Source organism: Oncorhynchus gorbuscha, linkage group LG12, assembly GCF_021184085.1.
Source record: "Oncorhynchus gorbuscha isolate QuinsamMale2020 ecotype Even-year linkage group LG12, OgorEven_v1.0, whole genome shotgun sequence".
In the NCBI taxonomy this organism is placed as follows: Eukaryota; Metazoa; Chordata; class Actinopteri; order Salmoniformes; family Salmonidae; genus Oncorhynchus; species Oncorhynchus gorbuscha.
This window is the reverse complement of record NC_060184.1, coordinates 54373893-54398938: the sequence shown is the minus strand read 5'-3', so window position 1 is coordinate 54398938 and position 25046 is coordinate 54373893. Positions and strand designations below refer to the sequence as shown.

The following is a 25046-nucleotide window of genomic DNA, read 5'->3' as shown; positions in this document are numbered from 1 at the left end:
GCTGGTTGAGAGAATGCCAAGCATGTGCAAAGCTGTCATCAAGGCAAAGGGTGGCTGCTTTGAAGAATCTCAAATATAAAATATATTTTGATTTGTTTAACACTTTTTTGGTTACTACATGATTCATATGTGTTATTTCATAGGTTTCATGTCTTTTCTATTATTATACAATATAGAAAATAGTACAAATAAAGTAAAAGTAGGTGTGTCCAAACTTAACTGGTACTATATATAAACAATAGCCTAAATGAAGGCTAATTTTGGTGGGTGGCAATTAGGAGCTTCTGTATGTACCCTGCATGGGGGGATGTGTGTGGCCTTTCCATTGCATTGGTCAAACTCTTACCTGCTCTATGCTTTTAAATTCAGGACTAGGCTCAATCTGTGTCTGGGAAAAAAGGTCCATTTTAAAGAAATCAGTCTTGATATAGAAACGTATTATTGACAATTTTGATGGGAAAAGTTTAAACATGCCCATTGTACATACTAAAGAGAGGCAAAGAGATAAAGACACATTTGTATGCAGCCTCAGCGTCAGTTGGTGAGGGATTGCCTAATTGTGATTACAAATTAGCCTGATAGGAATTTCTGAAGTCGTCGGGGCCCGAATTGATTTAATGAATTTACAACATAATATTAAGAATACAAAGAACAGTGGAACATTGACTAATTTGATAATTGATTATTTAATAGGAAATATAGCTAAGGACACAAATGTCTGACTGTCCAATTTAAACCAATGCTATAAATGTGCAAATATTTGATTTATTGTATGTATGACTTTTTTTTGCATTTTCTTACCAAACGGTTTTACATTTATAAATCATAATATCAGTCTATACTGTATATGATGTGCACATTTATTGTATAAGTTCCACAATGTCCTAGCAATAGAAAGAAAGAAATTACCTAAACTTGAAGCATATAGATGTGGGTGTGAGAATATCTTTTTAGTTAGTTATTGGTTAGATTTGGCATGTGCAAATTGAGGTCATTAGCTAGGTTTCTATCCAATTGGCGACAGATTTTCAAGTGAATATTCAAAAATGTGCAAAAAACAATATGCACATTTTCCCACTATAGATGTGCTTCCATCATGTTGACTTAATAGGATAATAATGAGATGTTGGTGATGAGGTAGTGCACATAAAATGTTAAAATCAAATTGAACTCTACTGAGTTCAAGTCCCTTGATATTTATTGGAAAGGGGCATCAAGTGCGTCACCTGGCACTTTTACTAACCTGTGAAGTTCATAATAACTTCCAGTGCCTTCAGAACGTATTAATAGCCCTCGACTTATTCCAAATGTTGTTGTCTTATAGTCAATGTACAAAGTGGCTTACATACTGTAGATTCTCAACCACCTACACACGATACCCCATACTGACAAAGTGAAAACATGTTTTTAGAAATGTATTGAGAAAGTATTTACAACCCTGAATCAATACTTTGTAGCAGCACCTTTGGCAGTGATTACAGCTTTGAGTCATTCTGGATAAGTCTATAAGAGCTTTACTCACCTGGATTGTGCAACATTTACCCATTAGTCTTTTCAAAATTCTTCAAGCTCTGTCAAATTGGTTGTTGGTCATTGCTAGTCAACCATTTTCAGATCTTGCCATAGATTCTCAAGCATATTTAAAGTCAAATCTGTAATTTTCCCATTCAGGAACATTCATTGTCTTGTTGGTAAGCAACCCCAGTTTAAATTTGGCCTTGTGTTTTAGGTTATTGTCCTGCTGAAAGGTGAATTTATCTCCCTAGGGTTTCCTCTAGGATTTTGCCTATGCTTAGCTCCATTACGTTAATTATTTTTTATCCTGAAAAACTCCCCAGTCTTTAACGATTAGAAGCATGTCATGCTGGTGATAGAGGACCCAAAAGCGACTTAACAGAAACAGAGTTTATTTAAGTCCAAACAGGGAATAACAGAAATCCTCTAGTCTGTAGAGGGGAATAACTGGAGAAGCGGCCACAGACTGCAGGTCGCTTGGGTAGCGCTGGCCGTAGTTGACAGAGACACCTGCTCACACGCAGCATCTGATGAAGGCAAAAAACACGACAGGACAGGGCGAAACACAATCACAGCACGGTGAATACTAAACAAGGAACCGACGGGACAGGAACGGAACACAAAGGAATAAATAGGGACTCTAATCAGGGAAAGGATCGGGAACAGGTGTGGGAAGACTAAATGATGATTAGGGGAATAGGAACAGCTGGGAGCAGGAACGGAACGATAGAGAGAAGAGAGCGAGAGAGTGAGAGGGGAGGGGAGAGAGAGGGATAGAAAGAGGAAAGAACCCAATAAGACCAGCAGAGGAAACGAACAGAATGGGGAGCACAGGGACAAGACATGATAATAAATGACAAACATGACAGTACCCCCCACTCACCGAGCGCCTCCTGGCGCACTCGAGGAGGAATCCTGGCGGCAACGGAGGAAATCATCGATGAGTGAACGGTCCAGCACGTCCCGAGACGGACCCAACTCCTCTCCTCAGGACCGTAACCCTCCCAATCCACTAAGTATTGGTGACCCCGTCCCCGAGAACGCATGTCCATGATCTTATGTACCTTGTAAATAGGTGCGCTCTCGACAAGGACGGGAGGGGGAGGGAAGACGAACGGGGTGCGAAGAAAGGGCTTAACACAGGAGACATGGAAGACAGGATGGACGCGACGAAGATGTCGCGGAAGAAGCAGTCGCACAGCGACAGGATTGACGACCTGGGAGACACGGAACGGACCAATGAACCGCGGAGTCAACTTACGAGAAGCTGTCGTAAGAGGAAGGTTAGTGGAAAGCCACACTCTCTGGCCGCAACAATACCTTGGACTCTTAATCCTGCGTTTATTGGCGGCTCTCACAGTCTTCCCCGCAGACAAAGGCAGACCGGTAGTGAAGCCTAAGGCGATGTGAGACCATGGTCGAGAAGGAATGGGAGCGGTCTGAGACGACCGGCAGGAGGAGAGTTACCCGACTTAGTCTGCGCGCAGTCCGAACAAGCAGCCACGAAGCGGCGCGTGTCACGCTCCTGAGTCGGCCACCAAAAGCGCTGGCGAATAGACGCAAGAGTGCCTCGAACACCGGGATGACCAGCTAACTTGGCAGAGTGAGCCCACTGAAGAACAGCCAGACAGTGGAAACAGGAACGAAAAGGAGGTTACTTTGCTTAACCTGTCTTTCAATTCCCCAGACTGTTAACCCGACAACACGCCCATAAGGAAGAATCCCCTCGGGATCAGTAGAAGCCACAGAAGAACTAAACAGACGGGATAAGGCATCAGGCTTGGTGTTCTTGCTACCCGGACGGTAAGAAATCACAAACTGCGAAAAACAACGCCCAACGAGCTTGACGGGCATTAAGTCGTTTGGCAGAACGGATGTACTCAAGGTTCTTATGGTCTGTCCAAACGACAAAGAACAGTCGCCTCCAACCACTGTCGCCATTCGCCTAGGGCTAAGCGGATGGCGAGCAGTTCACGGTTACCCACATCATAGTTGCGCTCAGATGGCGACAGGCGATGAGAAAAATAAGCGCAAGGATGAACCTTATCGTCAGACTGGAAGCGCTGGGATAGAATGGCTCCCACGCCTACCTCTGAAGCGTCAACCTCGACAATGAATTGTCTAGTGACGTCAGGAGTAACGAGGATAGGAGCGGACGTAAAACGTTCTTTTAGAAGATCAAAAGCTCCCTGGGCGGAATTGAAACACATCTTGACAGAAGTAAGAGCTGTGAGAGGAGCAGCAACTTGACCTACGAATGAAACGCCGATAGAAATTAGCGAAACCTAAAAAGCGCTGCAACTCGACACGTGACCTTGGAACGGGCCAATCACTGACAGCTTGGACCTTAGCGGAATCCATCTGAATGCCTTCAGCGGAAATAACGGAACCGAGAAAAGTAACGGAGGAGACATGAAAAGAGCACTTCTCAGCCTTTACGTAGAGACAATTCTCTAAAAGGCGCTGTAGAACACGTCGAACGTGCTGAACATGAATCTCGAGTGACGGAGAAAAAATCAGGATATCGTCAAGATAGACAAAAACAAAGATGTTCAGCATGTCTCTCAGAACATCATTAACTAATGCCTGAAAAACAGCTGGCGCATTGGCGAGACCGAACGGCAGAACCCGGTACTCAAAATGCCCTAACGGAGTGTTAAACGCCGTTTTCCACTCGTCCCCCTCTCTGATGCGCACGAGATGGTAAGCGTTACGAAGGTCCAACTTAGTAAAGCACCTGGCTTGCAGAATCTCGAAGGCTGATGACATAAGGGGAAGCGGATAACGATTCTTAACCGTTATGTCATTCAGCCCTCGATAATCCACGCAGGGGCGCAGAGTACCGTCCTTCTTCTTAACAAAAGAACCCCGCCCCGGCCGGAGAAGAAGAAGGCACTATGGTACCGGCGTCAAGAGACACAGACAAATAATCCTCGAGAGCCTTACGTTCGGGAGCCGACAGAGAGTATAGTCTACCTCGAGGAAGTGGTCCCCGGAAGGAGATCAATACTACAATCATACGACCGGTGAGGAGGAAGGGAGTTGGCTCGGGACCGACTGAAGACCGTGCGCAGATCATGATATTCCTCCGGCACTCCTGTCAAATCGCCAGGTTCCTCCTGAGAAGTAGGGACAGAAGAAACGGGAGGATGGCAGACATTAAACACTTCACATGACAAGAAACGTTCCAGGATAGGATAGAATTACTAGACCAATTAATAGAAGGATTATGACATACTAGCCAGGGATGACCCAAAACAACAGGTGTAAACGGTGAACGGAAAATCAAAAAAGAAATAGTCTCACTGTGGTTACCAGATACTGTGAGAGTTAAAGGTAGTGTCTCAAATTTGATACTGGGAAGATGACTACCATCTAAGGCAAACATGGGCGTAGGCTTGTCTAACGGTCTGAAAGGAATGTTATGTTTCCGAACCCATGCTTCGTCCATGAAACAACCCTCAGCCCCAGAGTCAATCAAGGCACTGCATGTAGCACCCGAACCGGTCCAGCGTAGATGGACCGACATTAGTACAAGATCTAGATGAAGAGACCCGAGTAGTAGCGCTCACCAGTAGCCCTCCGCTTACTGATGGGCTCTGGCCTCTTACTGGACATGAATTAACAAAATGTCCAGCATTCATAGAGGCACAGGCGGTTGGTGATCCTCCGTTCCCTCTCCTTAGTCGAGATGCGAATCCCTCCCAGCTGCATGGGCTCAGTCTCAAAGCCAGAGGAGGGAGATGGTTGCGATGCGGAGCAGGGAAACACCGTTGATGCGAGCTCTCTTCCACGAGCCCGGTGACGAAGATCTACCCGTCGTTCTATGCGGATGGCGAGAGCAATCAAAGAGTCCACATCTGAAGGAACCTCCCGGGAGAGAATCTCATCCTTAACCACTGCGTGGAGTCCCTCCAGAAAACGGCGAGCAGCGCCGGCTCGTTCCACTCACTAGAGGCAGCAAGAGTGCGAAACTCAATAGAATAATCCGTTATGGACCGTTCACCTTGGCATAAGGAAGCCAGGGCCCTAGAAGCCTCCTACCAAAAACTGAACGGTCAAAAACCCGAATCATCTCCTCTTTAAAGTTCTGGAACTTGTTAGAGCAATCAGCCCTTGCCTCCCAGATAGCTGTGCCCCATTCTCGAGCCCGGCCAGTAAGGAGTGAAATGACGTAAGCAACCCGAGCTCTCTCTCTAGAGTATGTGTTGGGTTGGAGAGAGAACACAATCTCACACTGCGTGAGAAAGGAGCGGCACTCAGTGGGCTGCCCGGAGTAGCAAGGTGGGTTATTAACCCTAGGTTCTGGAGGCTCGGCAGGCCAGGAAGTAACAGGTGGCACGAGACGTAGACTCTGGAACTGTCCAGAGAGGTCGGAAACCTGAGCGGCAGGTTCTCCACGGCATGGCGAGCAGCAGACAATTCCTGCTCGTGTCTGCCGAGCATGGCTCCTTGGATCTTGACGGCAGTGTAGCGTCTGAAGTCGCTGGGTCCATTCCTTGGTCGGTTCCTTCTGTCATGCTGGTGATAGAGGACCCAAAAGCGACTTAACAGAAACAGAGTTTATTTAAGTCCAAACAGGGAATAACAGAAATCCTCTAGTCTGTAGAGGGAATAACTGGAGAAGCGGCCACAGACTGCAGGTAAGCCCGGGTAGGCGCTGGCCGTAGTTGACAGAGACACCTGCTCACACGCAGCATCTGATGAAGGCAAAAACACGACAGGACAGGGCGAAACACAATCACAGCACGGTGAATACTAAACAAGGAACCGACGGGACAGGAACGGAACACAAAGGAATAAATAGGGACTCTAATCAGGGGAAAGGATCGGGAACAGGTGTGGGAAGACTAAATGATGATTAGGGGAATAGGAACAGCTGGGAGCAGGAACGGAACGATAGAGAGAAGAGAGAGCGAGAGAGTGAGAGGGGGAAGGGGAGAGAGAGGGATAGAAAGAGGGAAAGAACCCAATAAGACCAGCAGAGGGAAACGAACAGAATGGGGAGCACAGGGACAAGACATGATAATAAATGACAAACATGACAAAGCATACCCATAACACCACTATGCTTGAAAATATAGACAGTGCTACTTGGTAATGTGTTGTATTGCATTTGCCCCAAACATAACACTTTGTATTCAGGACAAAAAAAGCAAATTGCTTCGCCACATTTTTTGCAGCATTACTTTAGTGCTTTGTTGCTACAATAACAGTGCCATGTTTTGGAATAGTTTATTTTGCACAGGCTTCCTTCTTTTCACTCTGTCAATTAGTATTGTGTAGTATTGTGGAGTAGCTACAATGTTGTTGATCCATTCTCAGTTTTCTTGTATCACAGCCATTAAACTTTGTAACTGTTTTATAGTCTCAATTACCCTCTTGGTGAAATCCCTGAGAGGTTTCCTTCCTATTCAGCAACTGAGTCAGGAAGGACACCTGTATTTCTATAGTGACTGGATGCATTGATGCACCATCCAAAGTGTAATAAATAACTTCACCATGCTCAAAAGGATTTTAAATGTATGCTTTTCTTCTACCGATAAGTGCCCTTCTTTGCAAGGCATTGGAAAAACTCTGGTTTTTGTGGTTGAATCGGTGTTTAAACCCATTGAGGCAGGTAAAGAAGGCGGACAGAAAAAAATGAAGAGAGTGGAATATAATAAGAGTACATATGGGTTGCTGCAGAAGAATATTGATCATGAAGAGAGTGAGGATGAATTAACTGCGTTGGTAAAGTTTCAATCTCATCCTGATGGTGATGAATAGGTTTTTTTGCCCTGTCGGAGTGACATATTTGGAGAGAATGGATCCTTGCCTTCTGGCTGATCCATATGTGGTGTCAGGTTGAGTGGAAAAGAGGTCCGGGAATGTTTGGTCGATGAAAGGGACTCAAAGTGTAATCAGGTAGATTTTTTGCATTTCTGCCTTCCAGACGGAGTGTGTGCTCCACACCACGTGACTGGGGACAAGAACTGTGACTTGCTTTCCTCTCCATAGCAGGGCGCAGTTGAAAGGAATGATAACTGGAGAGGTGTTAAATGTTGAGGAGGGGGGTCAACCGAAGTTGAAGATTCCTGGTGTCTGTGACGTCCTCTGTTTGGTGCAACGCAGGCACAGAGGAGAGTGTGGTGAAACAGAGAAGACACTGTATGTACTACTGAGTTTTGATGCAGAGTTTTAACCAGATAAAGTCAAGTAAGGATGTCAAATCAAATCAAAATTCTAATGTTATTTGGTGTTCTGTTTTTAATGGGTGTGGAGTTAGTTGGTAGGGCAATTTGTTTCACAAAGTGTAATGAATACTACAGAATAGTAGGCTGATAGACTGCCAATACAGTACGTTGCGTTATTCACCTAAACTTATGTTCATCACCTGTGTTTATTTTCAGCAAATTTAACGTGTAAATATTTGTATGAACATAACAAGATTCATCAACTGAGACATAAACTGAACAAGTTCCACAGTCATGTGATGAACATAAATGGAATAATGTGGCCCTGAACAAAGTGGGATCAAAATCAAAAGTAACATTCACTATCTGGTGAGGCCACCAGCTGTATTAAGTACTGCAGTGCATCTCCTCCCCATGGACTGCACCAGATTTGCCAGTTCTTGCTGTGATATGTTACCCCACTCTTCCACCAAGACACCTGCAAGTTCCCGGACATTTCTGGGGGGAATGGCCCTAGCCTTCACCCTCTTATCCAACAGGCCCCAGACGTGCCCAATGGGATTGAGATCCGGGCTCTTCGCTGGCCATGGCAGAACACTGACATTCCTGTCTTGCAGGAAATCACGCACAGAACGAGCAGTATGGCTGGTGGCATTGTCATGCTGGAGGGTCATGTCAGGATGAACCTGCAGGAAGGATACCACATGAGGGAGGAGGATGTCTTCCCTGTAACGCACAGTATTGAGATTGCCTGCAATGACAACAATCTCAGTCCGATCATGCTGACACACACTGCCCCAGACCATGACGAACCCTTCACCTCCAAATCGATCCCGCTCCAGAGTACAGGCCTCGGTGTAACGATCATTCCTTTGACAATTAACGTGAATCCAACCATCACCCCTGGTGAGACAAAACCGCGACTCGTCAGTGAAGGACACTTTGCCAATCCTGACTGGTCCAACGACGGTAGGTTTGTGCCCATAGGTAACGTTGTTGCCGGTGATGTCTGGTGAGGACCTGCCTTACAACAGGCCTACAAGCCCTCAGTCCAGCCTCTCAGCCAATTGCAGACAGGCTGAGCACTGATGGAGGGATTGTGCGTTCCTGGTGTAACTCGGACAGTTGTTGTTGCCATCCTGTACCTGTCCCGCAGGTGTGATGTTCGGATGTACCGATCCTGTGCAGGTGTTTTACACGTGGTCTGCCACTGCATGGATGATCAGCTGTCCGTCCTGTCTCCCTGTAGAGCTGTCTTAGCTGTCTCACAGTACGGACATTGCAATTTATTGCCCTGGCCACATCTGCAGTCCTCATGCCTCCTTGCAGAATGCCTAAGGCACGTTCACACAGATGAGCAGGGACCCTGGGCATTTTTCATTTGGTGATTTTCGGAGTCAGTAGAAAGGCCTCTTTAGTGTCCTACGTTTTCATAACTGTGACCTTAATTGCCTACCATAGGCTGTTAGTGTCTTAACGACCGTTTCACAGGTGCATGTTCATGAATTGTTTATGGTTCATTGAACAAGCATGGGAAACAGTGTTTAAACACTTTTCAATTAAGATCTGTGAAGTTATTTGGATTTTTACGATTTATCATTGAAAGACAGGGCCTTGAAAGAGGAACGTTTCTTTTTTTGCTGAGTTTATAACATTTTTATGCGGACCACGATAATAAAGAAGAAGAAGAAGAAGAAAAGTGGTGACTGAATTGTTTGATGAGCATGAAAACTATGTAAACCATATGCCATGGCCATCTCAGTCACCAGTTCTCAACCCAATTGAACACTTATGGGATATTCTTGAACGGTGCCTGACAGAGTTTTCCACCACCATCAACAAAATATCAAAAGATTTAATTTCTCATGGAAGAATGGTATCGCATCCCTCCAGTAGTGTTCCAGATACGTGTAGAACCTATGCCAAGGCGCATTGAAGCTGTTCTGGCTCGTGGTGGCCCAATGCCCTAAGATGCTTTATTTTGGCAGTTACCTGTAGATATCATCATAAGTGCGTCATCACCCCTTTGCAATGTTATGTAGGAGTCTTTGTGATGCTGAAATATTGCAGTTAAATGCTATGCTGTTAGATAGAATACTTTATATCATTATTCCACATACTTGTATCATAAAGATGTTGACATAGTGACATCTTGACATGTATATCATGTGGGTTTGTATGAGGCACACTTATTTCAATCTCAAGTATACACAGTTGCGGCAAACTTCCTGCAAGTTTGTCAAATTTACTGTAAACTATATAGTGTGCCACAAAATGTTGCCAGAAGATTGAAAATGTTTGCCACTATTGGTGAATTTGCAGCAAAACATTGACAAAAAAATAGTTATTGCCACTAGAGGCAAACAGAGTGCCAGAGGTTTTTATCTGGCAAAATGTTTTCTCAAGATTCTATTTGAATCTATGTCAAACTTGTGGCAACAATACTTATTTCCAGCAACAGTTTGCCAGAAGCCAGTTCTGGTGAACACATGAGTTCCAAGAACAGTAACCATTGACAAGCAGCCAGGAGAAGAAATATCTGTTGGAAAATGGAAACCAAGCTAGCTAAAATACCCACCAGGGTTGTCCGGTGAGTGTAACTCATTAAACTTCCTGATAAACTTGCAAATTGTGTATGACAATTAAGGCCTGGTTAGCAATGTCATGTTCTGTGGGATAATTTGAAACACATCAGTTTCATTCTGTCAGCACGAATGACTGTCTAGTTAGCTAGCTAGAATGTTGTTTTTGTTTTGTGGTTTTTTAATGTTTCAGTGCATGCAGTACAATGCAAGTGGAACTAACTATGTTTATGAGAATAGTGAAGGGCATTGATGGCCAAAATGTCATGATTTTAATTATAATTTGACAAATAAAGCATCAATATTTTAATTATGAGCAAGCTTTTCCCTATTCCTTCTAATTGACCAATAACTTAAATAATAATTGTTCAATCTGAGACGGAGTACAGTACATTGCCTTTGTCAATCATCTGCTTTACCAGCAGTGAGCCTGAAGTGCTTAGCTCTGTGGATGGGATATAAACAAATTGAAAGCTGTTTAAAGTCATTTTTTTCAACACTTGAGGAGAAATCTTGCATCTCTTCATGACCCATGCATAATAATATACTTTTAAAAGTCAAAATGGTATGGGAATTGTATTTTTTTTTCATAAAATGTGCTATGAATAGACTGTTAAAGTTTTTCCAAAACAACATCTCTATAGTTGTGCTTTTCATAAAAGAACAGCATTTTGGAAACGGTAACATAAATGACACATTAAACAACCATAATTAAAATGCTTTATAATAGGTTATAAAACACATCATTAATTAATCATATGGTAACGTCCCACATGGCAGCCTATTCCTTATTTAGTGCACTACTTTTGACCATAGCTCTATGGAATAGTGTGTCATTTGGGTCACACACTGTGAGTCAGTCCCACACTGTGACTCAGCCCCACAGCAGGGATGTCAACAACTTCATAAGTCATTTATCACTCAAGTCACCTCCTTACAACCACAACTAAACCCCTAATTTCAAATTCAACAGTGACATACACACCGATTCTCTAAATCTAATGCAACCATCTAGGCATATACCTCAATACCATTAGTACATCATGATGTTTGTGTAAAGGCTAAAGGAAGGATTAATAGCAGTGATGAGGTCAGAACAAGAAAATATGAATTGATTGACCCTTCAAACCTCACCTCCCAAACCTCTATACGGTAGATTTGAGATTTTAAGTTTGATGCTTCTCCTACCCTTTAGACACACACAGACACACATACAGACACACACCCTGCTGCAGTAGGAATGGAAACCCTGGGTACCTACCAACCTCCGAGGCCATCACAGTAATGTTGTGCCACGGCATGTCTTCCCGGTCCAGACTCTGGGTAGTCTTTATAACTCCGCTGTCCATGTCTATGTTAAAATACTTATCTCCATGTTCACTGAGGTTGATGAAATACCTATTTTGAGAAAGGAGGAGGTAGAGGATAGTTTAAAAACGCATTAATACCGTTTCTGTACAGTCTAATAAAAATGTCATGCAGACCTGTGGAAATGGGAAATGCATCACAATGCAAAAACAAATTACCCTTGAAGGGTTGATGTCAAATGTATCCCTGTGTGCTATGGAGTCTACGGTCCACAGTTTACAGTATAGTGGTTGTGCATCCCAAATTGCACCCTATTTCCTATTTAGGGTGCTACTTTTGACAATGGCCCATAGGACTAGGGCTCACTATAAAATCAGGACCCATAGGACTGCATCAATCTAAGTATCATAATAAAAAACATCCCATCAAAATATGTCAGTTTAAGCTACAGATTTCAGTTTTTTTTGCATGGGCTATGTCTCAATCTGCCTATGTCCGCCTTACGCATCTGCGGTTGAAGATGGCCGAGCTACAGCAGTGCAGTGATGTAAAGTACTTAACCCTTGTGTAGTCTTAACATTCTGTATACTCCCCATGTCCTAAGGGTAAACAATTACCCTCCTTCAATTAACCCCTAAAATAAAGCAGCTTAATTGAATTTTAAACCCCAAATCTATTTTGCATGAAGAAACAACCTTCATCACAAACCTTGTGAATATCTGTGTTTTCCCTCTTTACAATGCAGAAAGACTGCATTTAATCAGTGGACACCACCTGTTTTTATTACAACACACCTGTCATAATTGTTTTATTTACTAAAGTAGAGGTTTATTATTATTATTGCTAAAGATACTGCATAGGTGTAAACATGTTTTAGCAAGAGATCGCTCTTGTATAGCCTAAAAGTTGCAGAAATATGAAGAAAGTAGTTTTGAATGCATTTTATTGAAAGGAAGCAATAACAGTCTTGAACGTTTTTGGCAACATAGTGATATATTCTGTACAATGAGGAATTCAACTACAAAATACTAGTCTTCTCCTATTTTTTAACCATTTCCACCACCCACAAGGTGTATAAACAACAACAATAAATAAGAATAAAATAAGATAATAGATACAAACAAAAATGTGAAGAACATAAATCAATCAAATTTAATTAGCAAACATGTAGGACAGTATGAACGTGTGTGTTCATGGACTTGCAGATGCATTTATCACGTGCATGACATAGTATTTGTTTTACAGTCCTTCTTTGGGGGAAAAATTGGCAAATCCTCCTCTTGCCTTCCCAAACTGCATCCTCAGGTGGATCAGGACAAGATTCAACAGCTTTCACAAGTGCTGCAGAGGCCACTGTGCAGGGGAGGTGCTCCCTTATTTGAATGTGTGGGGTTGCAAGTGCCTTTCCCAGCTGCTCCAGGAACACCCTCCTCTTGTTCAGGTTATCAGGCATCCAGTTAGGGTTGATCTTGTTCCACGAAAGCATTGTATGAGGACACATTAATGATGTTATGGAAGATGACCAGGGACCAGCGGGCAGTCCTCCTCCTGCAGCTGTAAGTTCCAGTCACCTTGTCCAGGTTGTCCACGCCTCCTTTGTTGTGGTTGTCGTCCAGGATGACAGCTGGCTTTCTGTCCTTATGATCACTGATCTCAGCCATTTTGTGTGGTGTGCTCAGGAGGGCCACATTCTTGTTCCTCTTTGGGAGGTAAGAAACTAGAGTGGTAGTGGGGGTGAAGGCAAACTTTGATGAGAAGGCCTCTCTCCCCCTTTTTGCAAGGAGTGCAGGGAGCTCAGGCTTGTTCTTTCTAACTGTGCCAACCATGGTGATCCTCCTCTTCAGGAGCTGCTGGCTGAGTTCAATCAGTAGCACACAATCTCAAATTCTCATTGTATGTGTGTGTGTGTGTCTTTGTGGTTTTAGTGGTGTATAAATTATTTTATAAATGCCGGGTCAAAAATGACCCTAAGACAATCTTTGTACCCTGGTGGGTTACAGCTTTTATGGAAATATGAACAAAGGCGATGTTTCACTTTTTCTAATGTTGTGGTCACTCAAATTTCAAGTTGAAAAATGATCATGTAGGGGTTTTCTTAGTCAACCTTGTGGTCTGTTTCATTGTGTTCTTGATTTCACCTGTGTTAGTTACTCATCTGGTCACAACAGTTCCTTATTTAGTTCAGTTCATTTTGTTTGTGCCTTTGTGAGGTATTGTTCCTTTTGACTACTAAGCCTTTTTCAAGCTTCACTTCGCCACCGAAGTTAGTGGGGTTGTGCTCAATGTATTTACAGGCAAAGCCCTGGATTGGGCCACTGCCAACAGCACAGAACTCGGATCCAAGACCAATTTCCACACCCTCTTCAAAGAGGTATTCGATCACTCTCTTTCCTGTCATCCTATAGGACACATCCTCATAGAACTTCAACAAGGATGCAATTCAGCGGCTGAGTACGCCCTCGAGTTCCGCACCATGGCTGGAGGGAGTGGATGTAGTAAGGCTGCTTTACTTACCATCTACCGAAGAGGGCTCAACAGGGAACTTCAGGCAGAGCTGGCCTGTAGAAGTGACCTTCAGGATTTAAATCAATACGTTCATATGTCCATCTCCATCGTTGCCGACCGCCGAAGAACTCTACCACCCAAGAACCCGAAACCTTCTCTTTCCATGATTCTGCCATCCCGTCCAACTCTTCCAGAGCCCATGCAGTTGGGCCATGCTCCTCTCCCGTGTATTGAATGTCAAAAGCGGGTCCAAGAAGGGCTCTGCCTATACTGTGGAGGGAAAGATCATCTACTCAGCCATTGCCCTGTTTGCCCCCCACGGAGAGATGAGAAGGGTCCCATGCAGGTAGGTGTGTCCTTATTTCTAAATATCTCCCAGAAGCAATTCGTCATCCCAGTATCGATAACTGTGAAGTAGAGGGCTTGATAGATTCGGGTGCAGCAGGTAATTTTATCGATCACCAGCTAGTACAAGAGCTTGACAATGATCTAACATCTGTCACCCCTCTTTCTCCCTTAAGGATTAACACCCTGAACGGGCAGCCACTGGGCACGGGCTTCATTACGCACCTAATAAAGAGTGTCACCCTCCAGATTGGAGTCTTCCACACCGAAACTCTTCATCTCATGGAACTCTCCTCCCCTAAACAGCCACTCATCCTCAGACACCCAAGGTTTTGTCGTCACGACCCTGCCATCTCGTGGAGACAAGGTGAACTACTGTCCTGGTCTTCTACCTGCGTCACCAGTTGTCTCAGCCTACCCTGCAGAGTCACCACCATTGAGGACTCTGCCTTTGCAGTGCCACCCACCATACCATCTGAAAACGACCAGTACAGCAATGTCTTCAGCAAAATTAAGGCCCCCACTCTGCCACCACATCGCCCAGGGGACTGTGCTATTGACTTACGCCCTGGAGGGCCGTGTTTACCCCCTATCTATCCCGGAAAATGAGGCAACATGAATTACATTGATGAATCACTAAAACGCTTTAATTTGTCCTTCTTCTTCCCCAGCTTCTTCTTCGTTGGTAAACAAGACAGTGGTCTCCGTCCATGTATTGATTACCGTTCCCTGAATGACATCACGGTAAAGAACCATTTCCCTCTTCTTCTGATCCCAGTGACCCTTGAACAAGTGGGCCGCCCCAACATCTATACAAAACTCGACCTGAGAAGTGCATATAACCTTATCCGTAAAGGCGACAAATGGAAGATGGCCTTTATCACCACACAAGGGCACTACGAATACCTGGTCATGCCCTATGGCCTCACTAACACCCCCGCCATCTTCCAATCCTTCACAAACAAGGTTTTCCAGGATATAATCAACTGCTTTCTCATCGTCTACATTGATGACATCCTGATTTACTCACACTCCCTGAATGAACACATACAGCATGTGCAAAAGGTTCTTCAACGGCTCCTTGACCATAACCTTTATGTGAAGACTGAAAAGAACACCTCCCATGTAACCTTAGTAAACTTCCTCAGTTTCGTATGGACACCTGGAGGGGTCAGCATGGATGAGAACAAAGTCACCGAGAACAAAGTCACCAAACCCACCACCGTTAAGGAACTCCGACATTTCATTGGGTTGTACAACTACTATCGCCGGTTCATTCCGAACCGCCTCTTCACCTCAGCTCCTGTCCTTCGCCAACCTGATCCGACCTTTCCTTCCACCCTGGAGGTGGATGCCTCCGAAGTAGGAGTAGAAGCCATCCTCTCTTAGCGGGTGGGAACACTTCCAAAATCACATCCCTGTGCCTTCTTCTCCAGGAAGTTATCCTCTGCTCAGAGGAATTACGATGTGGGGAACAGAGAACTCCTCGCCATCAAGCTGGCCCTCAAGGAGTGGCGCCATTGGTTGGAGGTCACACAACATCCTTTTCTCATCCTAACAGATCATCATAATCTGGAATATATCAGAGGGGCCAAGAAGTTGAACTCCAGACAAGCCGGCTGGGCTCTCTGCTTCACACGTTTCCATTTTTATGTTACTTACGTCCCTGTAAAGAAAAACGTAAAAGCTGGTGCTCTCTCCCGCCAGTGTGACCTTCTGTCCAGTAACTCAGACCCTACACCCATTCTTCCTTTCTCATGCATTATGGGACTGGTACAGTGGGAGGTTCACTCTGCCATACAAGAAGCCCTAACCTCAGACCAGGCTCCTCCTGAGACATCAGCTGGGAAGAATTACATACCAGCAGCTGTTAGCCCCAACTGATGCAATGGTGTAACAAGTCCTTGGTGTCAGGACATCCGGGCATTACACGAACCACCGAACCACTAGCCCGTAAGTTCTGGTGGTACTGTAAAGTTCTGTTTTTATTTTCTTAGTCAACCTTGTGTTCTGTTTCGTTGTGTTCTTGTACATAGCCCTGTTTCATTGTGTTCTTGAACGTAGCCCTGTCTTTCATTTTCATTCATTTCTTTCACCTGTGTTAGTTACTCACCTGGTCTCATCAGCTCCTTATTTAGTTCAGTTTATTCTGTTTGTGCCTTTGTGAGGTATTCTTCATTTAGACTACTAAACTTTTTTCTAGCTTGTTTGTGTGAACCAGTTAGAGCCTACAGTCCTTGTTTTGATTTACCTGCCTGTTTGCCTACCTGTGTATGACCATTACCTGCCTGTGACTCTAATTCCTGCCTTCTGTGAATGCGAAATTAACACCTGCTATGCTCTGCGCGTGAATCTACACTTTTTTTTATCCCAGAGTATTCATTGCACTCTGTTTTGATCCTTAAGACATCACAAAGGTTAAGTATACTTTATAGTACTATTCCATTTTTTAAAGTACTATTCAATATTTTTACTCCACTACATTCCTACAATTAATTTGAGTTTTTACTCCATATATTCTCCCTGTCTCCCAAAAGTAGTCATTACATTTTGAACACATAGAAGGACAGGAAAATGGTCCAATTCACCCACTTATCAAGAGAAAATCCCTGGTCATCTCTGCTGACTCTGATCTGGCAGACTCACTAAACACAAATGCTTTGTTATAAATTATTTCTGAGTGTTGGAGTGTAAAAATCATAATAATAATAATAATTAAATCATGCCATCTGGTTTGCTTAATATAAGGAATTTGAAATTATTTATAATTTTACTTTTGATACTTAATAAGTATATTTAAAATGAAATACTTTTACTCAAGTATTATTTTACTGGGTGCCTTCCACTTTTTTACTTGAGTCATGTTATATTAAGGTATTTTTACTCAATATGACGAATGGCAACTTTTTCAACCACTACAGTGGTGTTTGTCAGACCATGAGACATCCCGGAAATCGGTCTTCTGATGAAAACGTCTGTAGCCGTCGAATGGTTTGGCCTACAAACTAATATGGCCACTCTAAGCTCTCTGTTTTGCTCTACAACCCCCACTGATCACATCTGAAGGTAACCCATACAAATTAATGGAAGTATGGAGGTAGTTTTGTTGCATCACAAAGAGGGGTTAAATGTGTATCCAAAAAACTAAAATTTCCTGATCTTTCTTATATCTCCTCGATATAGGACAGACACTTCAAAACCGCATACTGCCATTTATGAATGTGTTATTCAATCCATTTCTATCGGCAGAAGTACTTTTATATTTGACATTTTATTAATTTAGCAGAGGCTCTTATCCAGAGCGACTTACAGTAGAGTGTATACATTTTCATACATTTTTCGTAGTAAAGGCAAAATTCAATATTTTATCAAATTATATATATTTGTATATTTATAATTAAAGAGGTCCTAAGATGTAAAATAAAATAGCTAAATAATGCATGTTAAGACCATTTTAAAACAAATCCATATGTTAGCCTATATGCAGGTCAGATTTTTATTATGTGTAAAATGAACATTGAATGTGTGGTTGGTAATTTATCTTTTAATGAACCAATTAAGACTGAAAGAGAGATGTTAACAGCAAGGTTCAAGCATTTGTGATTACATGGGAGGAATCAAAAACAGAATGGGCGTTTGCATGATCATGTGATTCCATAAGACGTCGAAATAGTGAAATGTTGTGAAGTGTGAAATTTTGACAGCACAAAAATGCCTAAACACAACCTCACATCATATCAATTGCTTGGTGTGGTGGGTTTTGCATCAGTCTATAAGGTAACTGATTACGATGGCAAAAGTTACATTCTCCTGGTAAACTGAAATCCTCCAACAAAGTTTGCCTGTCAATTATTCACATGTCAGTGTCCTGAGATGGACATTCGCTAATGGCCTATACTCCTTATAGGGGTCAAGTAAGTCCAGAATTGGGCAGGTTACTTTATAAATGTAATCTTTACAGGTTCTAGTTAACTGTCCAAAATTGTAATCAGTAATGTAACTTTTGGATTACCAAAACTCAGTAACTTAATCGGATTACTTTCAGTTACTTTCGGAATGCTTTCCCCGTAAAGAGATTCTCCAGTACTTCTGTATACTTTTAGCCAGTTGTTCTGAAAGTAGCGCTCACGAGACAGAAGTGGTCCCTGAAAACTGCCTACTACCTCATATTTGCACCATGTCATTTCTCTCTCTAAGTGTGCATCTTACTTACTAGCTGAAGCTCATTGGCAAGAACTCAAATTGCTAGGGGGGCTGGCGCACGTATGGGATAATGTAGGAAAAATGGTACCAAACAGCTTCCATGAAACAGTTGCTTTCAAACTAGGATTTTCGTGTCTAATTGAGGTAAAACAGTAATTATGCTTATATATTATATGCATGTATGAACTACATATTGACACATCAAGCCCAAAGAGGGAGGTTTAAAAAATGCTTATTATTCACCAAAATTCCAGAGTATGTCTTTAAGAGGCATTGGAAGAAAAAAAGGATCAATCAAAAGCATTTGGTGTGTCATCATAGTGGTTGGTCTCTGACTTGTGGTGGAACAAACGTAAACTTGTGGCTTTTTTCACTGCTGAATTAAATGTCATAGAGAAGACTGAAAGGTATCATAATGTATTTTTTTGCAAACATATTTTATAAATGTAAAACCCCTTTCATTGCAATATAGATCAATTGTTTATGGTTCTTTATATAACCTTTATGGAGAATGGTTCTATAAAGAATGATTATTTGTAGATCCTTTCAAAGAACCATGCAGGTTTTTTTATTACGTGAAGACATATTATATTCTTAAAATTCCATAGGTGTTATTATTGGGTTAGGTGATAATCAAGTGAGCTTCCTCTGGATCAGCTGCAGTTCCCTGAGGAGAGACTTGAAAACCATTGATTGATTTAGTCAACCATTCTCAATTGTTCTCAAATGACTCAAAGTCTTTTACAAGACACTTTCACTGGCCATAGTATAGAATGGCATAAAACAACACGTTAGATGAACTGGAATGACACTCACTCACGGTTGCACAAAAAGAGCCGCCCCAAAATATTCTAATGAGCTGCTTCCCCTACATTTGAATTATGACTAAACGAGCAAAGAACCCTTTGGTGAACTGTAAAGAACCATCAAAGAACTCAAAGGTCAATTTGAGTCATTATGATTCCACATAGAACCATCACCCTTCCCAAAGCACCCTCATTTTTTAGTGTCTACAGTTTTTTTTTGTAATCAGATAACTCTCTAACCCTGAGTCATACATAGGGCTTTATTAAAAAATATGTTAGTACTATTACAGAAGACCATTTACAGTGCACTATGAGTGAGACACGGTTTATTACGCTCTGTAACTTAAGGAGTTGCTAGAGAACTCTCATCATGGAGGTGTCAGATCAGACAGCACCTTGGTCAGAGGAACTTGAAGAAGTTGCTGTGATGATTATGACTCACCACCTTGTTCGGCAATTACAATGTGTCAATAACAAAGGGACCTGAAATTATTTTAAAAAATGTAACTACTGGCCTTATTTCTTTGTATCTTGGGGGAACATAAATGATACATGAGGCAAAAGCAGCATCAGAGAGTGAGAGAGAGAGAGAGAGAGAGAGAGAGAGAGAGAGAGAGAGAGAGAGAGACAGAGAGATTGCTATCTGTCCCCAACAGCAAACCGTTAACCACTAACTCAAGGAATATTATTTTGTGGAATTTTTCTTTTCCTCAGTTCAAATGGATTTTATTCAAACCTTTCCCATTGTCTCTTCCATTCTGGTGGTGAACAGTGAGACAGAGAGCTCTACGAATTAGACAAGGGGGAGGTATCCCACCAGGACCCTTTCATATGTAGATTTACTTTTGTTTAACACAAATCCCTTTCAAATATCTTAAACTGTTGATTCACAATAAGAATCTTGTTTAAAAAATGTCAGACTCCGTCAGCATCTCTATCACTCCTTGAAAATGTATTATAGATACATCTTTCTTCATAAAGGGTCTGGCTACCCAGCCTGTCTTTTGCAGACATGGTGGAAAGAGATATGGCCACAATAACATGTGAAGGGACCGCGGTTCAGTGCTTAATACAGTTGAGGAATTCCCATATGTACAGTGTGGTGTTTCACCAAACCAAGATCTTATATCATGTAATATGGACTATTAGATTACAATCTATTGGGGTATGGATAATATACTGTATCTGATATGAGGTTATAACGCAATTCCCTCTTCATTTCTTGGAATGTGAAAATGAATACAAGGTTTGTATAGACTGAATGGCCCTAAGCTTTTAGACATGGTAATTGGAGCCCATGCCGTGCAAACTAAGAAAGCTGATTCCTATTAGGACACTTGAAAGGTTGTATGTTTTTTAAAATCAGGTTAATATTACCATATCTTTGCGCGTGAGCATACATGCATATTATGTGTTGTCTAGTGGTTAAATGTATACTCATAACAACAAAACATTTGCCTGACCAGACTGGAGAATCATGTTTGAACACAAAACATGGAGTGGACACATGATTAGCCAAGTTCTGGAAACTGTACTACCCAGGCTTAGCGATGAGGTGATGCAGACAGAGAATAGATTGTCTCCAAAGCTCTTACCTGACAGGACTGTTTTTGCTGTCTGGATCCCGGGCTGTTACAGCCCCCACCTCTGTACCAATATGAGCGTTTTCATAAACATCCATGATGTAATAATCCATAGAGAATACAGGAGGCTCGTCCACATCTCCCACAGTGATCTTTAAGGTGGCAGTGTCTTTGAAAGGACCAAGGTAGGAAAAACGAGGTTCCACGTGGGTATTCACTCCTTCAATGTGAAGGGTGTAGGTCTTCTTCCTCTCATAGTTCAGTGGCTGTATGTCCAGGAAAAAGGCACCAGGAAAACATGCAGGATTAGGAACATACTTTACTCCACTTGTATACCATTGGTTTAGTCTATTTATTCTGTATCAATAGATATCAACCATTAGTATGTGTGATTCATGGGGGCTGAGCTAGAGCGGTGTTTGTGAGACCGAATGGTTTGAGGTTTAAACTATTAGCTCTATCAATGAAAAGCTGAGATGCTCACGAACACGCACATGGAACATTTGCTCTATGACACTCACAAGCTATAGAAGTGTTTTTGCAAGGTAAGGGGTTCTTCTACAAAGAAGATCATTAGAAATCCCATGACATATTGTAAATAATACTGTAATAATCTCACATGGTCGCTGTCACAAACTCCACACAATTGTCACTGACTAGTTGCATATTAATTTCACAGCGAGCAAACAATTTCTGTACAGCATTCATATGAATTCATTTTTATCAGGTTTTTGCTCTGGCAAAACATTTTTATTGACATTTGTAAAATGGAATGGAAAAACACTTAAGTGTGAGGCCAAATACAGGGGCTGGACATGCAGATCAATGAAAAGCCAATCTTTGCTGGGGTCTCGGGAGAGATAGGGTTAATACAGCTGTTCCCAAACTAGGGTATGCGACCCCAAGTTTCCAAGACCACAGTGTTCTCCATCATTGGGAAATGGAAAAAGTATGGAACTACCCAGACTCTGCATAGAGCTGGCCGTCCTACCAAACTGAACAAAAGGGCAAGGAGGACGTTGGTCAGAAAGGTGACCAAGAACCTAATCACTAGTGACAAAAAATACGGAGTTCCTTTGCTGAGATGGGAGAACCTGCCAGAAGGACAACAAACTCTGCACCAGGGGCTCCCAAACTAGGGTTCGCGACCCCACTTGGGAACGTGTAATATGAAAATGGAGTAGCTGGAGAATTTCTACAAAACAATAAATAATTATACATACATACAGTGCCTTGCGAAAGTATTCGGCCCCCTTGAACTTTGCGACCTTTTGCCACATTTCAGGCTTCAAACATAAAGATATAAAACTGTATTTTTTTGTGAAGAATCAACAACAAGTGGGACACAATCATGAAGTGGAACGACATTTATTGGATATTTCAAACTTTTTTAACAAACCAAAAACTGAAAAATTGGGCGTGCAAAATTATTCAGCCCCTTAACTTTCAGTGCAGCAAACTCTCTCCAGAAGTTCAGTTAGGATCTCTGAATGATCCAATATTGACCTAAATGACTAATGATGATAAATACAATCCACCTGTGTGTAATCAAGTCTCTGTATAAATGCACCTGCACTGTGATAGTCTCAGAGGTCCGTTAAAAGCGCAGAGAGCATCATGAAGAACAAGGAACACACCAGGCAGGTCCGAGATACTGTTGTGAAGAAGTTTAAAGCCGGATTTGGATACAAAAAGATTTCCCAAGCTTTAAACATCCCAAGGAGCACTGGGCAAGCGATAATATTGAAATGGAAGGAGTATCAGACCACTGCAAATCTACCAAGACCTGGCCGTTCCTCTAAACTTTCAGCTCATACAAGGAGAAGACTGATCAGAGATGCAGTCAAGAGGCCCATGATTACTCTGGATGAACTGCAGAGATCTACAGCTGAGGTGGGAGACTCTGTCCATAGGACAACAATCAGTCGTATATTGCACATATCTGGCCTTTATGGAAGAGTGGCAAGAAGAAAGCCATTTCTTAAAGATATCCATAAAAAGTGTTGTTTAAAGTTTGCCACAAGCCACCTGGGAGACACATCAAACATGTGGAAGAAGGTGCTCTGGTCAGATGAAACCAAAATTAAACTTTGGCAACATTGCAAAACATTATGTTTGGCATAAAAGCAACACAGCTCATCACCCTGAACACCCTATCCCCACTGTCAAACATGGTGGTGGCAGCATCATGGTTTGGGCCTGCTTTTCTTCAGCAGGGACAGGGAAGATGGTTAAAATTGATGGGAAGATGGATGAAGCCAAATACAGGACCATTCTGGAAGAAAACCTGATGGAGTCTGCAAAAGACCTGGGACTGGGACGGAGATTTGTTTTCCAACAAGACAATGATCCAAAACATAAAGCAAAATATACAATGGAATGGTTCAAAAATAAACATATCCCGGTGTTAGAATGGCCAAGTCAAAGTCCAGACCTGAATCCAATCGAGAATCCGTGGAAAGAACTGAAAACTGCTGTTCACAAATGCTCTCCATCCAACCTCACTGAGCTCGAGCTGTTTTGCAAGGAGGAATGGGAAAAAATGTCAGTCTCTTGATGTGCAAAACTGATAGAGACATACCCCAAGCGACTTACAGTTGTAATCGCAGCAAAAGGTGGCGCTACAAAGTATTAGCTTAAGGGGGCTGAATAAAAGTTTGAAATATCCAATAAATGTCGTTCCACTTCATGATTGTGTCCCACTTGTTGTTGATTCTTCACAAAAAAATACAGTTTTATATATTTATGTTTGAAGCCTGAAATGTGGCAAAAGGTCACAAAGTTCAAGGGGGCCGAATACTTTCGCAAGGCACTGTATATCCTACCAGCAAGACATTAGAAACTGTAATATCTTATGTTTCACCAAGTCGTGGCTGAAAGATGACATGAATAACATACTTATTATACACTGTACTGGCAGGATAGAACAGTAGCCTCTGGTAAGACAAGGGGTGGAGGTCTATATACATTTGTAAACAACAGCTGTTGCACGATATCTAAGAAATGCTCAAGGTTAAATGAGTCAGGTTTGTAAGGCCTCCTTGCTTGCACACACTTTTTCAGTTCTGTCCTACACCCCCGTGCTTCACGGTTAGGAGGGTGTTTTCTGCTTGCAAGCCTCCACTTTTTCCCTCCAAACATAACAATGGTCATTATGGCAAAACAGTTCTGTTTTTGTTTCATCATTTTCTCCAACAAGTACCATCTTTGTCCCCATGTGCAGTTGCAGACCGTAGTATGTTTTTTTTATGACGGTTTTGGATCAGTGGCTTCTTCCTTGTTGAACGGTTTTTCACCCTGTTCTGTTTAGGACTCGTTTTACGGTGGATATAGATGCTTTGTATCTGTTTCCTCCAGCATCTTCACAAGGTCCTTTGTTGTTGTTCTGGGATTGATTTGCACTTTTCGCACCAAAGTACATTCATCTCGAGGAGACAGAACGCTCCTCCTTCCTGAGCGGTATTATGGCTGCGTGGTCCGATGGTGTTTATACTTGCGTACTATTGTTTGTACAGATGAACGTGGTACCTTCAGGCATTTGGAAATTGCTCCCAAGCATGAACCAGATTTGTGGAGGTCTACAATTTTTTTCTGAGATCTTGGCTGATTTATTTTGATTTTCCCATGATTTCAAGCAAAGAGGCACTGAGTTTGATGGTAGGCCTTGAAATACATCCACAGGTATACCTCCAATTGACTCAAATGATTTCAATTAGCCTATCAGAAGCTTCTAAAGCCATGACATAATTTTATGGAATTTTACGAGCTGTTTAATAAAGGCACAGTCACCTTAGTGTATGTAAACTTCTGACCCACTGGAATTGTGATAGAGTGAAATAAGTGAAATAATCTGTCTGTAAACAATTGTTGGAAAAATGACTTGTGTCATGAACAAAGTAGATGTCCTAATCGACTTGCCAACACTATAGTTTGTTTACAAGAAATATGTGGAGTGGTTAAAAAACAAGTTTTTTAATGACTCCAACCTAAGTGTATGTAAACTTTCGAATTCAACTCTATGTG

General features: G+C 42.3%; 1 protein-coding gene across 2 annotated transcripts in view; it reads right to left on the bottom strand.

Annotated features, from left to right (window-relative positions):
* The window catches only part of LOC123991125 (cadherin-18-like), a 412196-nt gene that overhangs the window by 42995 nt on the left and 344155 nt on the right, over nt 1–25046 (bottom strand). For both annotated transcript variants that reach the window (XM_046292353.1, XM_046292352.1), the window contains 2 exons: nt 21036–21289; nt 11535–11671 (listed from right to left, as the gene is read on the bottom strand). In XM_046292353.1, the coding sequence (XP_046148309.1) occupies nt 11535–11671; nt 21036–21289 (391 nt within the window). The remainder of the gene's footprint in view (nt 1–11534; nt 11672–21035; nt 21290–25046) is intronic.